The 15,134-nt window shown below is 51.2% G+C and overlaps 1 protein-coding gene across 1 annotated transcript; it reads left to right on the forward strand.

Annotated features, from left to right (window-relative positions):
* Nucleotides 1–3,075: 3,075 nt before the first annotated feature.
* On the forward strand, nucleotides 3,076–14,912 carry Igfbp4 (insulin like growth factor binding protein 4). Its single transcript, XM_074045680.1, has 4 exons — nucleotides 3,076–3,710; nucleotides 10,140–10,297; nucleotides 11,148–11,282; nucleotides 13,657–14,912. The coding sequence occupies exons 1-4, from the start codon at nucleotides 3,362–3,364 to the stop codon at nucleotides 13,789–13,791; spliced, it is 777 nt and encodes a 258-aa protein (XP_073901781.1). The 5' UTR covers nucleotides 3,076–3,361; the 3' UTR covers nucleotides 13,792–14,912.
* Nucleotides 14,913–15,134: the final 222 nt, after the last annotated feature.

Consider the following 15,134-nt stretch of genomic DNA (forward strand, 5'->3'; position numbering starts at 1 on the left):
GCCCAATCTGAGTCCAGCAGAGGCTTGAAGATGTTTCAATAAGGGAGCTAGTAGAACTCATTCTGAGCAACAAGCCAACAAGGGATTGGGGTAAAAGAGACTGGGAGTGTGTGTGTGTGTGTGTGTGGGGGGGGTACTTTCTTCATCTGAACATCGGATGGTTCATCTTCCCAGCCCCCAGGAAGCAAGGCAGATAAGGATGCTGGTGGGGAGAAGGCTTCATTTTCTGAGAGCCCTGAGCTGGGGAAGATGGCAGGGATGGTGGGCCAGGTTTTGCCTTTAGGAGGCTCCTTGTTGGAGCTCTCTGCATGCAGGCAACAGCTGGGTGGAGGAAACCAGTAGCCATTGCCTGTGGTTATGCCTGTACCCCGCTCCTTAAGTTCCAGAACTCTTGCTCATCCGTTACCTCATTTTTTCTCCCAATCATTCTGTAATGGTGAGACTATTTTATTTATAAAATAAAAAACAGGGTCGAAAATGACCCTTCAAGATGTTAAGTAGCAGGTCCAAGCTCACATCGTCCTTAAGTGTCTATACTGCAACTTGAACTCAGATGCTCTAACTCCAAGTCCCATGCCTTTTACATACTGTGTGTCACGGATAGTGCAGGCTGATTGAGGGACGCTGAACCAGCCTTCAAGAGCCTCCAGTTCAGTGGGAGAGATGCAGGTTCTGTCACCAGGGGATCTTCAGCAGCATGGGAAAGTTACAGTTCTCAGCAGGAAAGGGAGAGGAGGGAGAAAACACTTGACATTTACTATGTGCTGGGCACTTTGTACAAGTCCCTCTCTATCGTTGAAAAGTCCCATTGGCCAGACAGGGCTTGAAGCTCAGAGAACTTAAGCAACTTGTATTAGGGTCCTTAGTGGGTTCCCAGTGACAAAGCTGGGATTAGAATCTGATCCAGCCTGACAATATTGAGGCCTATCGCTTTTCCTCTAACCTGAAAGACCCTGGAGTTAGAACTGACCACTTAGGAGTCTGGGTATTTGCACACTTCTTAGCTTTAGTTTATTTTCATTCCCATCTTCTTTCACTAGGAAGTGAGACAGAGAGTGGTCTTGGCTATCTCTCTATCCCCAGGATGAAGTGCAAAACTCAGGGAATAATAGTTGTTTAGTAAATTCATGCAACTTGTTAGTGTTGTATGAATTGTGGAAAGGTGCTTGGAAGGCCTCCTCCTGTCAAATTTCCTGTCTCCCTGGGATGATCTGAGACATCATTGATAGGGAGGACGGATTGGGGAACTGGGGTTGAGGTGCGGACATCTGTCTCATGGAAAACCTTTCCAGATTTCCCACTCTCACTGGAACTTCATGCTTCATCCCAGCACTTCTATTGGCTATGTCCAGTCTCTCCTGTGACTGGGTCCCAGCACTTTTACCCTTCCTGGGATTGCTGTCTAGGAGACAAGTGTGGCACTGAGATCAGAATTATCCTTTTTGCTTCACTTTATTCCAAGAGTTTCAAGAGGTGGGATGGGGGAGATGATCTACCCCCATTTTCCAGTTAGGGGTAAACTCCAGATTCATCCGATAAGTTGGTGGTAGAACTGGGTTCAGTGATGATGAAAGAGTGGAAAGAGGCCTGGGGCAATTTTCTGAATCCGGCACAGGCTAGGATTCCCCCCAGGGGTTTGAGGAACCTGGCTCTGTTTGTCCTTCTCCAAGGCAGATGGGAAAGAAGGGACTCTACTTCATCTGTAAGATGGGATGGAGAGAATCTTAGAATCTTGCCTTTGGTAATAACTTTTCAACCCTCTGTAGTCTTAACAGTTGCCGGCAGGTGTCATCAGTTTGCAACTTTTTGGTCTGTCCTACAAATCTGGCTCCCAGACCTGTTCTTCCTCCAGTCACTCCCAATGGTTTGCATTTGCAAAAGTAGCAGTTGTCTGAACCCCTTGGAGGCTGAAAGACCCGTTCTTGAGAAGTGGTAGGCAGCAGAGCCTATGAACTGTACTTCAGCTTGGGTGCCTCACAGTTTTCTAGGCCAAGCCAAAAAAAATCCCCAGTGGAACACCAATTATGCTTGGAGGCACTCCTGAGGTCGGTTCCAAGCTAGCACGAGTTTGTGGGGGAGGATGGTGTGGACTTGGGGGCGGTGTCTGGAGAAGAAAGCTAGGAGACGGTTCTCTGTTCCAAATGCAGGACTGGGACAAGGGTGGGGAAATAATAACACCAATAGAATCTCATGGAGAGGCAAGCCAACTGGACAGTAGCCCAAAGAGTGGCACTGGGTAAATTAGAAAAAGGCACCCCTTCCTTGACTACAGTCTACTGGGAAACTATCACAACAGCTATACAACTATACAATGACTACAGGGAATGGTGCCCCCTGGAGTTGTTCTATGCACACTTGCACATTGCTGGCAAGTGGCAATCTCCCAGGCCAATATCCCTCCAGAAGCAGATCTGGGCAGTAGAGGCAAACATCCAGGAAGGAGTAAAAGAGGCCTGGCACTTCTCACCACCCCCTCTCTCCCTCCAGTTGGGTTGATTCTATCCTGGGGAGGCACGGTGAACCAGGGCCCAAATGAAACCTTAGAGACACTGAGCAGGAGTGGGTCGGGGAGGCCACAGGAAGTAAGTTGGAAGAGAGCCTATTAGCTCATAGGGCCACCAGGCCTTCCCATGCCCTTCGTTGGGTGACTATACTCTTTGCCCACCTCACCCCGCATGGACTCTAGCGGTTGAGACTGGAAGCACCCGGGTGGGGTGGAAAGGACTCTGGCCAGGAAGGTTGAATCCAAGGACGGGAATCCGGGCTAAGAGGCTGGGGAGGAATCCTCTGAAGTCAAGGGAGGGGGTTAAGCAGCAGACCCTTCGCTTCCCCTTTCCCTGCCTTCCCTCCTAGGCTCCTGTTCAGAGGCGCTCTGGGCGCCTGCACCGCTTGCAAACCGCGCCCCTTCCTTCTTGGGAGCAAAGGACTTTCAGATGTTGTAGCGGCAGCGGCGACTCAGGACAGCGCCCCCTCCCCCTAACGTTCGCCTCTCCCTCTCCCCCTCGCCCGCCCGGACTCCCCCACCTCGGGGAAAGCGCTGGGGGTGTGGCCAGGGGCCGGTATAAAGTCCGGGGAGTCGGTCCCGGGCAGCCGCTCAGCCCCCTGCCCCCAGCCGCCCGCCGCCTGCTGGGCCGGGCCGAAGATGCCGTGCAGCGCCTCGGCGGCCAGGGTCGCTCCGCTCCAGCGCGCTTGCTAACTTCCCGGGCTCCGTCCCTGCCCACCCGGGTTGCCCCATATCCCCGCACCCTCCGAGTGTGGTCCTCCAGGCGCGTTGGGCGCTGCGGCCGGGTACCCCTGCTGCCTGCCGCGCGCCGGCGCTTCCCGCTCGCGCCCCGCGCCCGCGCCCTTTCCTTGTCCAGTCATGCTGCCCCTCTGCCTCGTGGCCGTCCTGCTGTTGGCCGCAGGGCCGGGGCCGAGCCGGGGCGATGAAGCCATCCACTGCCCACCCTGCTCCGAGGAGAAGCTGGCGCGCTGCCGCCCCCCGGTGGGCTGCGAGGAGCTGGTGCGGGAGCCAGGCTGTGGCTGTTGCGCCACTTGCGCCCTGGGTTTGGGGATGCCCTGTGGGGTGTACACCCCCCGCTGTGGCTCAGGCCTGCGCTGCTACCCGCCTCAGGGGGTGGAGAAGCCCCTGCGCACGCTGATGCACGGGCAAGGCGTGTGCATGGAGCAGACGGAGATCGAGGCCATTCAGGAAAGCCTGCAGCCCTCTGGTAAGGTATCCCTGCCCTCCTACATCCTTCCCAGTACGATCTCCACCCTGCAGCTTTGTCCCCATTCTCGATGGCCTGGAAAGCCCATGAAAGTCCCCTGGGAGTTGAGGAGAAGGCAGGTACGTGGCAGGGCCTGACTGGCACGGGACAGGCTCAGCCAAGGAAACTGCTCCTGAATCTCTAACTGCCAGTTGCTACCCATCAAGGAGAACTTTGTCCCATCCCTCCATCTCAAACCTCCCAGGGGTGCCTAACTGGAAAGAGATGTCTCAGTGGTCAACCTGGTTGATAATACAAGAGGGGCAAAGTAAGTGACCTGGTCCAATCAAGTCAGAGTAGGGTCCAAAACTGATGGAAAGAGGTTGATAGGGGTGAGAGTCACCTTTCTGTTCCTGATCTAGAGCCTGCCTCTTTCCCTGGCCACAGGCAAAGGAAACTCCAGGGGTCTTAGGTACCAGGGCCTAGGCTTTTCACATCTTCTTATGGTGGAGTGGGACATAAAACCAGAGGGCCTTCGGTGGATGGATGTCAGACTTGTCCTTCTTCAAAGCCTTGAGTCAGCTGTTTGAGAGGCAGTGGAAAGACAAGGGTCTTTCTGCCTGCCCTGGCAGGTGCCAAGGCCTGAGAGAAACCTTGACTTCCATGCCTCAGGAACCTCAGGGATATGATATAGGGAACAGGAGAGAGAGAGAAAGAGAGAGAGAGAGAGAGAGACAAAGAAACTCTTAGGAGGCCTCTTGTCCTAACCTCATTCTTACACTTTCTCTTTTTCCATTTCTCAGTGAGCCTTTCTCAGTTTCTTCTTAGAATCTTTCTTCAATTTCCTTCTTTTTCTTGTTCTTTTGTTATTTTCTGCTGGGTCTCTCAACTTCTAGTTTCACCATAATGTTCTTAAGTTCTCTCTTCCTCAGTGTCTTCTGCACATTATCAGTTTCTTTCTCTTGCTCTGCCTTACTCTGTTTTTCTTTCTTTCTTTCTTTTTTTTTTGTTCTGCTTCTCTCATTTTTATCTCAGACTCTGTTCTGTTGCTCTTTCTCCCTGTGTCTTTGTTACTGTGTCTGTCTCTGTGTTTCTATTGCTTTCGGACTCTCTCTGCCTCTCTGTCTGCATCTCTGCCTCTGGTTCTCTGATTGTTTTGCTCTCCCTCAGGCTCTGTGTCTTTCTTTTCCTGGTGCTTGAAGCTTCCATTGTTGCAGTCCGGATGCTGGGACTCTGGCCCCAAGCTTCCTGCCCTGGGTCCCAGACGGCTTTACTTCCTCAATCTTCTGCAGCTTGTTAGCTGGAGGAAAGCAGGATGCAGGGAAAACAGGAAGGAGGTGGACCCCAGGAATCTGGGCCTTAGGCCTCTCTGCCCTTCCTGCCCCTGGGTAGGGATAGATGGGTCAGCAGAAAACATTCTAGGAGAAATGCCAGCCAGCAAGCACCCAGCACTTCTGGAGAGGAGGGTCCTGGGGTAGTAAATTGATAATTTTGGGGCAGAGATGCGTGTGGCAGTGAGACCAGGAGTGAGGACTGAGTCTCTGTGTCTCCTGGGTATAACCGAGCCACTTTGCCCTTGAATCTCTACTCTCCATAAGCTAGTGGCCATCTGGCAGCAGATAAGGGGATAGCAGGTAGCTCCTTCTTTCTCACCAACATGATCATAAGGGAGAAGAGCCCTTTGAGGGTCTTCTCTGGGTAGGAAAGACCATCCCAGCTGTAGTGGAGGAAAATCTTATCCTTTAGGAGCTTGGGAAGGGCATGGTATGAACAGTTTGCCATTATCCTCTGGACATAATGCAAACCAGCCTCAAGAGGTATGTAGGGATAAGGTGGCTTTAGGTTCACTTTAGATTGCAGAGCAGGTCACTAATTCTCTCTCCCTTCCTTCCTGGTTTTGTCCCAATGCTTTGGATGCAGATATCAGGAAAGAAAGATAGAGGAGGTCAGGAGGATCCTGGGAAAACTAGGTACCACTCAACAAACCATGCCCTCCTCTCTCACCTCCTAGTCATCAAGGAAGTAGTTCCCTGCCACATTGCATCATGGGAAGAGCAGCCCCCTAGAGCTGTGGGGCAGTTTTGCAGAGTCTTGGGTAAGATACTGAGGCAAGCTCCACCCTATCCTTACGCTCCTCTTTAGCCTTAGACTTTCAACAGGCCAGGCCACAGTCCCTCCTAGGTCCCTAGGCTTGGGGCTGCTGGTCTGGGAATAGTTTGGCAGAGGGTGTCCTTTCTTCTCTCTTCTTGGGGGTTGAACATCAGCAGGTGGCTAGCGGAAGGTGGTCATTTGGCACATGCCCTCCCTTGAACTTAGTTCAGTGGCCAGCTATCTACTCCAGGGGCAGGTTTCCCCCCTTTCTTCTCCAGCCAGCCCTGCCCTCTTTCTCAGCCAGGTTGTGGATTAACACCATCCAGGCCACCAGAGGTACGGATGGGCATGTGCGTCAGATGTCCAAAATTCTCTGCACTGTGGTACTGACTCTCAACTCTTGAACTCTGGGAGAGTGTTCAGTGGGGAGATCAGGTGTGGGACAGGGAGATCCTAAACGGGACTGTGGGTCCCTCCAGGACAGGGTTAGAGAACAGGCAGGCTGGGTTAATTTTTAGTCAATGCAGCAAATATTGTCCTCCCTTCTTCAGTACTGGGAATCCAGTCATGCCATGGAAACAGGGCCTTCCCAGAAATTCTGTGTTTTGGGGGAGGGGGAAGGAGGAGCGTGGCTCTTAGCAGTTTTTCTTTCGTATTGGCAAAGCCCAAATTATCGATGCCTCGATTATCAGAAGTGTTTCTATTTAAAGACATAGGAATGGCAGTGACAAGTCTCGCCTCTTCTAGGCAACTTCAGTTTTCTTATCTGCAAAAATAGAGATGATGATAGGACCTGCCTCACAGTATGGGAGTGGGGGGGTTCTGGCATTGAGTAAGAGGACTAATGAGGACAGAAGCTGCTGCTGGGACTTTGGGGACCTGTAAGGCAAGAGAGCAAAGTTGGGAGGATATTCAGAGGAGCTAAGAGGGGCCGGTTGCCTTTGGTGCCTTCTGCTGCTGTACGTATGGAAAGGACAGGGCCACTGGGCTCACTGGAGGAAGCAGCATGGAACAACAGTGAGGGGCACTCCTTGAGCCAGACTTGGTACCTAGCATGGTTGATTTTGGCTTCTCTAGTCAGAGTCCAGGGGAAGAAGAAAAAGAAAGGCTTTTCTGACAGGGCAGGTGGGTGACCTTCTAGGGCATGGCTGAAACTTCTGGGTTTGGGTGGTGGGGTCCACCTAGCCTGGGTGTCTTACTAGGAGTGAGGGCTGGTGTTGAGGAGAAATTATGGGGTGAAATCAGGTAGCAGAAACTTTGCAAGTGCTGATACCAAAGCTGTGTAGCCTCTTCTCCTTCTGGGCTTCTTGCCCTTCTCTGCTGGAGCGAAGAGCAAGGCTTCCTCTGCTGCTGGATGCCCTTGGCAGGCACTTGGCAGCTCCAAGCAGGGCCTGAAGGAGAAGACCTGGCCTTACCTTGGAACTCCACCTCCCAGAGGAGCTTCTTAGAGGTCAGCCCTTCCAGGGGTAAGGGTCTGATTCCAGCTTCTGCTCAGAGGGGAACCCAAAGGCATTGGGACTTTTGTAGAGGGCCCTGCAGGGTAAGTCTCACTGGAAGGTTTTCAAGCAGCCTGATGCTACAACCCTTATCCCCCAAACCTGGTGTCTAGGGGTGGATCCTGGGGTGGGTCCTCTGTCTGCCAGTTAAGCAAGGCTGGACAAAGCAAAGTTACAGATTAAATGGAAAGTCAACAAACTGTGGTGCAGAGAGACCTGGAAATCAGTGTGCCGTGCCTTGGTCTGTGTCTCTGACCAGGGCAGGGTCAGTGTGCCTGAGCACACACATGGATGAGTGTATGTCTGGACACATGATTGTATGTTTGTGATTATTTAATCCCAGCCAATGTGTCGGTGGGCAGATGTGGACTTACTCTGTGTATCTATGTTCCTAGGTAAGTAAGAAGGAGAGTGGGTTCTACTCTAAGATTAGACACAAAATAGGAATCAGTAACAGTGGAGAGGCCAGATGGTCTACTGGCTCAGCTTTGCCCAGATTACCGACCTCCCCCCCCCACCCCGCCCCGCCCCGTGACATGGAACCATTCCAACAAGAATGCTTCAGGGTTCACCCTATGCAGCCTAGGTTTCAGCTAGCTACCCAATTGTCTTTTTTTTTGGTACTTGACTTTGAACAACGAGCCTCATGCTTTTTTGAGCCACTCTACCAGCTCCATCTTAATGGTGAATATCTCAAATATTCGTAGGTGATCCCCTGAGAGTTTGTCACTTGTGAGCTTCTACTCATAGAAGCTCCACATTGGAAAGGAAAGTTATGGTCAAGCCTAGGCACCATCTTTTTCTGGGTTCTTAAGGCCTTCCCCCATAGCAAGGCTCCACACTTGCAGGGTAGGGAGTTCTCCACCTCATAAGGTAGCCCCCTTTAAACTCTGAGCCTAAGAACATTCTGCCCACTACTAAAGGAAACAGAGTCCTTGCACACAAAGTCATGCTTTCCATTATGATGGTGGAAAAAAAAAAAAAGCAAACTCAGGAATCATAAAGGCCTTTCCAGGTTGCAAGGGTACACCCCACAGGTCACTGTCTCAGGCTCCAGCCTTACATGTGGAAAGGTGGAGCCTTTGTTCACACCTTGGCTCAGCCTCTGTCCTCCTAAGATTTGGTTTTAGTTCCTTTAAGTCTCTCGTTTCCTCTTTCTTTATTCCCCAGTTCCAGCCTATACCCCTGAGACACTGTGATTCTGTCTACATGCTCATGGCTTTATGCAGGATGGGGACAGGGAGAGAAGGGTTGCTGGCTGGCTGGGTCTTTTTGCCCAGAGAGGTTCCCTGGGAGAGTCTCCAAGGAAAGGCCTGGATTCCAGATCTTTCTTTGGGTTCTAATTGAGCACTCTGGGAGCATCTTCTTATGGTTCCTTTATCACAGTCTCGTTCTCTTTTGCTACTTGTACTGGTTGGGGATGGGTCTTGGTTAGTATCTCTGCTTTGGCTGATTCTCAGGAGACAAATATGGGAATGGAGTCCCTCTTTGACTTTCTCTGGGATGATCCATGTGCAGAAGGATGGATTGGATGTATCTGCTCCATTTATTCCTTCTCTTTGATTCCCGTTTTAAGCCAGCCTTCCACTTGTGACAGAATCTTCCATCCTTGGTGACTTAATCTTATTAATTACCTTTGGTGTGGAATCCTGACAAAGATTTTCTGATGGTCTCAATCCCTTCTTGCCTGGTTTCCTTTTATCTATGTGCTTTTTCCCTCATCCCCTAAACTAAAAGAATGAAATGAGAACCAACTCCCAAGTTTTGGCTAGGCAGAAAAATACCATTTGACCTAGAGGCAGCTCTGGGATTGCTGCCATGCATGGAGGAACCTGCTAACTCCTCAGGAAAAAAATCCTGACACAAACCAGATGTAACCTCCTGTTCTGCTGCCAACATCTGGAATGCTGGCAGGGACTCTGCACTCGGGCCACAGTGAGCTGCCAAGCCTGAGCATTTCAGAGGTGGCTCTGATGTGCCGAGCTGTCTTCCAACCTCCTCCTTTTCTAGCTCAGCCATGCATTCCAGCCTTGGCTGCCTGGAGGGTGGAGCACGATTACAATTCAGGGTCTCCTGGATGGAGTTTCTCTGGAGCTCAGCTAGAGCCTTCAAGAGGTCCCATGGCAGAAGTAGGGTCCAGCCTGCCACTCCCATCTCCAGATACCCAGAGCTCTGGGCCTGGCTGACAGTCATGGACTTTGATGGGGCCTGAAGTCTAGGAGTGGTAGACTTAGAGGTGGAGGGCTAGAAGAATGTGTGTGGCTGTTCTTTTGGTTCTGGAGCCACACAGGATGTCACCTCCCATTTTCCCATGCAGACGTACCACACTAAGTCCCACCCAGGCAGTGGGAGAGCTTTTGGGACTAGATTTCTCTTTACTCATGGAAAGTCTGACTCTAGCCTTGGGGATCCCCAGCAGGCTCAACCAGATGCTGGGAAGAGCAGAGAAGGAGTCAGGAAGGATGAACAGATGGAAGGGTGGGAGAAGCTGAGTGGAGGGAGACAAGGTCCCAATAGCCCTTCCCTCAACTCCCTGCCTGCCTCAGACCTCCTTCCAGGGCCCAGGGGACCCTCCTGGCATCTGGGCAGCTGCTGCTGGTGACTCATCTGAAGGCTGGATTGGGCGGGGTGAGGGACAAGTCAAGGACTTCAAGAAAATTCTCCTGAGGAGATCCATGGGAGTGGGGTAGAGATGGGGACTGCTCTCATTTCTTCCTGCCCCTGCCTCCCCTCCAGGCTCACTGCTGTTCTCAGTGCCAGGTTGGAGAATCCCCAAGGAGGAGGAAGCAGGTGGGAGACCAGGTTGGTGTGGATCCTTGTTCTTTTCTGATGCTGACCTCTGCCCTTCTTGGCCTGCCTGCAGACAAGGATGAGGGTGACCATCCCAACAACAGCTTAAGTCCCTGCAGCGCCCATGACCGCAGGTGCCTGCAGAAGCACTACGCCAAAATTCGAGACCGAAGCACCAGTGGGGGCAAGATGAAGGTCATAGGGGCACCTCGGGAGGACGCCCGGCCTGTGGTGAGGACCTCAGACCCACAGATGTGCTTGAGTATAGACATACCCACCCACACACACACCCAATCTGAACTATGTTCATACAGCAAACACTCTTGGATGCCCACTGTGTGCAAGATGTGCCTCCTATGAGTCACCAAAATGCAGAGAGAGAAAATTCTTACTCCTTTCTTTTGATTCCTTTCCTGCTCTTCACATATATACATTGTATAACCAAAGTTTTTTTAAATACTGAAATGCTTCTGGGCTGATTGGTAAAAAGCAGTGTCCCAAGCCCCAAGAGTTTCTTGCCCCTTTTCTTGAATTTCCCACTCTAGACCTCAGGAACTAAAGGATTAATGTTGGTCACAGTAAGGGCCCTTGGGACCCTGCTTTAGGGTCTGGCTAATGTCCTTTTTGATAGGTGGTTGTGATGGACCTGTGCCTGGGTCTTATGAGTTGTTAACTGTGTGGTTTCCTCTATTCTCTCTCCTTAGGAATTCCCCTGTCCTTGCCTCCATACATTTCCACAGCCCCTTTCTCACCAAGTCCCTCACATCACACTTTTTTTGGGGGGATGCAATCCTGGGACTTGAACTCAGGACCTTGTACTTGCTAGGCATGTGCTTTACCACTTGAGCCGTAGTCCAGCCCCACACCCTCCTTTTGTGGAAGTTAATTGGTTCAAGACTCCCTCCTCAGTGTACCTCTGCTCTCCCTACCAGTGTCCTCTGAGCCCTGGTTCCCATCTTCACCTCTTTGGGCTTTGCCCAGCCTCTGTCCAGGGCCTTAAGCCCTCATTTAGTTTTGAGCCCCAGCCCAGTCCTCCTACCTCTCTCCCTCCTGTTGAGCAGTTTTGTCATCCCCTCTCCAGCCCCAGGGCTCCTGCCAGAGTGAGCTGCACCGGGCCCTGGAGCGGCTGGCTGCCTCACAGAGCCGCACTCATGAAGACCTCTTCATCATCCCTATCCCCAACTGCGACCGCAATGGCAACTTCCACCCCAAACAGGTGAGTCTCCCCTCCTACTGTTCAGCTCTAGGCTCAGCAACCAGGGCCTCCTGGCCTTTCTGTGAGATGGTCCCAGAGGGAGATCTTAGAAAAGGAAAGTTCTTCCATCCAAACTCAACCCCTTGGGTCTCCCCAGGTCTCCCCCAACACTGGCCACAGAACCTTGGCTCATTCTGCCTGGCTCACTCCTTTTTGGAGATGAAGACACTGAGATCCAGAAAGGAGTAAAAGGGCCCTAGCTGGCCCAAGTCAGAGTGAGTTCAAGGCAGATCCTGCCTCCCCTTCAGGACTGTCCATCTCCTCTGGATTCCCCATCTGTGGTGTGGATATCCCTGCCAATCCCTACTCCCAACACTTGCACTTGCCCTCCTCCTTTTCTAGCAGTGCTCCCTTGTCACTGGATGTCTGAGGCTTCATCTGGGCTTGGAGGACCCAAAGTTATGAGAGTCAGGGAGGAAAGTACTCATCCTTCCTCAGACTGAGCAGCAGAACCCCTGGGTGAAGCAACGGTGGAAGTGGAGCCAGGTCTGGCAGCCCAAGACAGGAATTTTGGGTGGAAGCAAAGGAAGGAGGGGGCTGGAGAGAAGACAGGAAGGCAGCAGTCTTGTATTTACTCACACCCTTGGAACATGGGGTCCCCTATAAGCTTCCAGCAGGCTAGAGTATTCAGCAGGGTTGGCCTGTGCCAGCTCATTTCTGGCACATATCTGGGAAGGGTGCTGGGGTACTTCATGCTGGGTGTGACCTGGGGATGCCTGGACCGGGTCTCCTCCAACTTTTGTGGGCATTGACCCAAATGTCCTCCTAATTGTGTTGTGGATGCATCCACAGCATGGGCTACCACTTGGCCAGCAGAGGCCTTTAGAGCAGGTTAACAGAAAAATTGAGCAGAAAGTACAGAGTTCCCACATACTGTCCCTTCATCCTAGTATCTCCTATTATTAATGTCTTACATTAGTACGGTACACTTGCTGTGATAGATGAACCAGTATTGGTGTATTATTATACATCAATAAAGTCCAGAATTTACACCGGATTCATTTCCTGTGTTGTACAATTCTTTGTGTATTTTCTTCCTCCAATTTTTTTGGCACTACTGGGGTTTGAACTCAGGGCTTTATACTTGCTAGGTAGTCACTCTACCATTGAGCCACACCCCCAGCCCTTTTTGCTTTGGTTATTTATTTATTTTTTGTGGTACTGGAGTTTGAACTCGGGGCCTATACCTTGAGCCACTCCACCAGCCCTTTTTTGTGAAGTGTTTTTTCAAGATAAGGTCTCACAAACTATTTGCCCAGGTTGGCTTCAAACCGCAATCTTCCTGATCTATGCCTCCTGAGTAGCTAGGATTACAGGTATGAGCCACTGGTGCCTGGCTACTTTGGTTATTTTTAAGATAGGTTCCAAGTTTATGCCTCAGTTGGCTTGGACTGTGATCCTATTTACACTTCCTGCACAGCTGGGGTGACAGGTGTGTGCCACTATGCCCAGCTTTTTATTGGTTGAGGATTTTTATTGGTTGGTGAATATTCTGGCCTGGCTGGCCTCGAATCACTATCCTCCCAAACTCCACTTGGTGAGTAGCTAGGATTACAGGTGTGAACCACCCTGCTCAACCTCTTCCTCCATTTTTTTTATTGCAGTGAAAGTTGTGACACTTAACCCTTTATCCACAGACCAGTTCTGACCCTTGAGCCAACCTTCATTTCAATTGTGATTCTGATTCTGAAAGATACTTTTGCCTCTTCCCCACTGTCTAATTCTGACCTGAAGTTTAGCATAACTTCAGTTCTGACCCTGATGTCTGTATTTTTAATTTTAATTTTAATTTTTATGGTGCTGGGGATCGAACCCAAAGCCTCACAAATGCTAGGCAAAGGCTCTACCACTGAATCTATACCCCTCAGGCCTTGACCTCTATTTTTAATCCTGATTCTGTTTCTGACCTGGGCTCTTGGCCACACCTGAGTCAAGTTTTAGCCATAATTCCTAACTCAGTTGCAACTCTGGTCCTGATCCTACCTCAATCCCAACTTTGATCTTGTTGTTAGCTATGATCCCATTCTTTAAGTCCCAGCCTAATCAGAACACATACTCAAAACATCTCCAACATGAACCCAGTCTTCCAAATCCAGCTGTACCTTTAAACCCCTCAGGACCCTGGCTCTAGAAACTCTCTGGATCTTTCCTTCTTGGCCAAATTCTCCCTACTGCAATGAGCTCAGAGGACCAGTGCTCAAAAAGAGTCTTTGCCCTTGGATGCCATCTTGAAGCAGCAAGTGTCTGATGTGGGGGCTGGGTTGGAATCAGAGTGGGACTCACCTGCTTTCTCTGCCTTCCTGGGAGCTGACCTCTCATGCCTTTGTCTTGGCAGTGTCACCCAGCCCTGGATGGGCAGCGCGGCAAGTGCTGGTGTGTGGACCGGAAGACAGGGGTGAAGCTTCCAGGGGGCCTGGAGCCCAAGGGGGAGCTGGACTGCCACCAACTGGCCGACAGCTTCCGAGAGTGAGGCCTGCCAGCAGGCAGGGGGCTCAGTGCCCCCTTCTACCCCCATGCTCTGGGGCTTCAGAGTTGACTTAGAGTGGAGTCTGGGTCTGAGTCCTGGCTCTGCCTGTGGCCCTGAAGTTTCCCTTGGGGTGTGTGTGTTTGTGTGTGTGTGTGTGTTTATGGGCAGGAGTATGCCCTTGGGGTAAGCTGGAGCCTGGAGTGTCCTCTTTGGGCATAGATAGCTGAAGAGATCTGAGAGTGGCAGTGGGGGAGCCCCAGTGTGTTTCCAAATCATTCCTGGATTCATTCATTCAGTCAGTCATCTACAAACATTTATTGATCACATACTGTGTGCCAGCTCTAGTTTCAGCCCTGGGAGCCCTCATTCTTGCTTCCTCTGATTGTGAATTGTAAACATTTCCATGAAGTAAGCACAAGTCTGTGAGAGAAGAAAAACCTCATTCTCAGAGTCAGAGAGGAAGAAAGTTGTGAACATTGACCACTGTCCCTTCCCTCAATCTAGTCAGAAGGTGGGACCATGGGCAAGGCATCCTGTAGTGGATGGCTCACAGATCATGAGACCCAGCCCCACTCCTGAGGCTAAGGCTTGCTAGGTTCCTCTACTGTCCTCCCTTAGGTCCCCCCCAATGGGAAAGACTTGAGAGGCAGGCCCACTTTTGGGTCTGGGTGTTGTGCCATCTGCTAGGTTGTCTGGCAGCTGAGACCCTGCTGTGGGGAAGGGACAGGATCAGAGGAAGTTGTGCAGGCTGGGAGGTGGGGCTATCCCTTTGCAATTAGGTGGGAAAAAAGAATGCAGGATTGGATTGAGTGTGTCTGATGGACAAGAGGATCCCATGCTTGGGGATGAGGGGCTTGCCTGGGGTCCTGTTCCCTACCCTATTTGTGGTCATGGCCATAACGTCACCAAGATGACCTCATTGTTCCAGTGGCTCACTGCCCATGGCTCTGCCTCCCTTCCTGTATCTCCTTCCCCTATACCTTCTACCCCACTCCTTCCTTTTCCTCTGAGCATTTTCTGGCTTGGCTGGGTAGAAGGAGACTTAGGAATCTGCTGGGTGGCCATGATGTCTTCTCTCTCTCTCTTTTCTTCTTTCTTCTTTTTTTTTTTTTTTTTTAACAAAACAGAACAAAACCAAAAAATGTCCACATGATTGTGTTTGGTTGATTTATTTACAGTTAGAGTCAGGGATGCATCAAGGATGGAGAGAGGTGGACATTGTGTGGTTCCCAGACCTTCTTGACTGGCAGAGGACAGCTATCCCCCCAACACCTCCTTGAAGCCTCTTCTGTGGGCTGAATGTCTGTAGCCTAGGCTCTCCGACTCCTGGTGGGCACATCATGACT

Source organism: Castor canadensis, chromosome 11, assembly GCF_047511655.1.
Source record: "Castor canadensis chromosome 11, mCasCan1.hap1v2, whole genome shotgun sequence".
In the NCBI taxonomy this organism is placed as follows: domain Eukaryota; kingdom Metazoa; phylum Chordata; class Mammalia; order Rodentia; family Castoridae; genus Castor; species Castor canadensis.

Bases quoted from the DNA above. Each gene is read 5' to 3' on its own strand.
- Igfbp4 (XM_074045680.1), top strand. From the start codon at position 3,362: ATGCTGCCCCTCTGCCTCGTGGCCGTCCTGCTGTTGGCCGCAGGGCCG. The intron at 3,711-10,139 runs GTAAGGTATCCC...GCCTGCCTGCAG, and splicing joins GGAAAGCCTGCAGCCCTCTG to ACAAGGATGAGGGTGACCAT. The intron at 11,283-13,656 runs GTGAGTCTCCCC...TTGTCTTGGCAG, and splicing joins GCAACTTCCACCCCAAACAG to TGTCACCCAGCCCTGGATGG.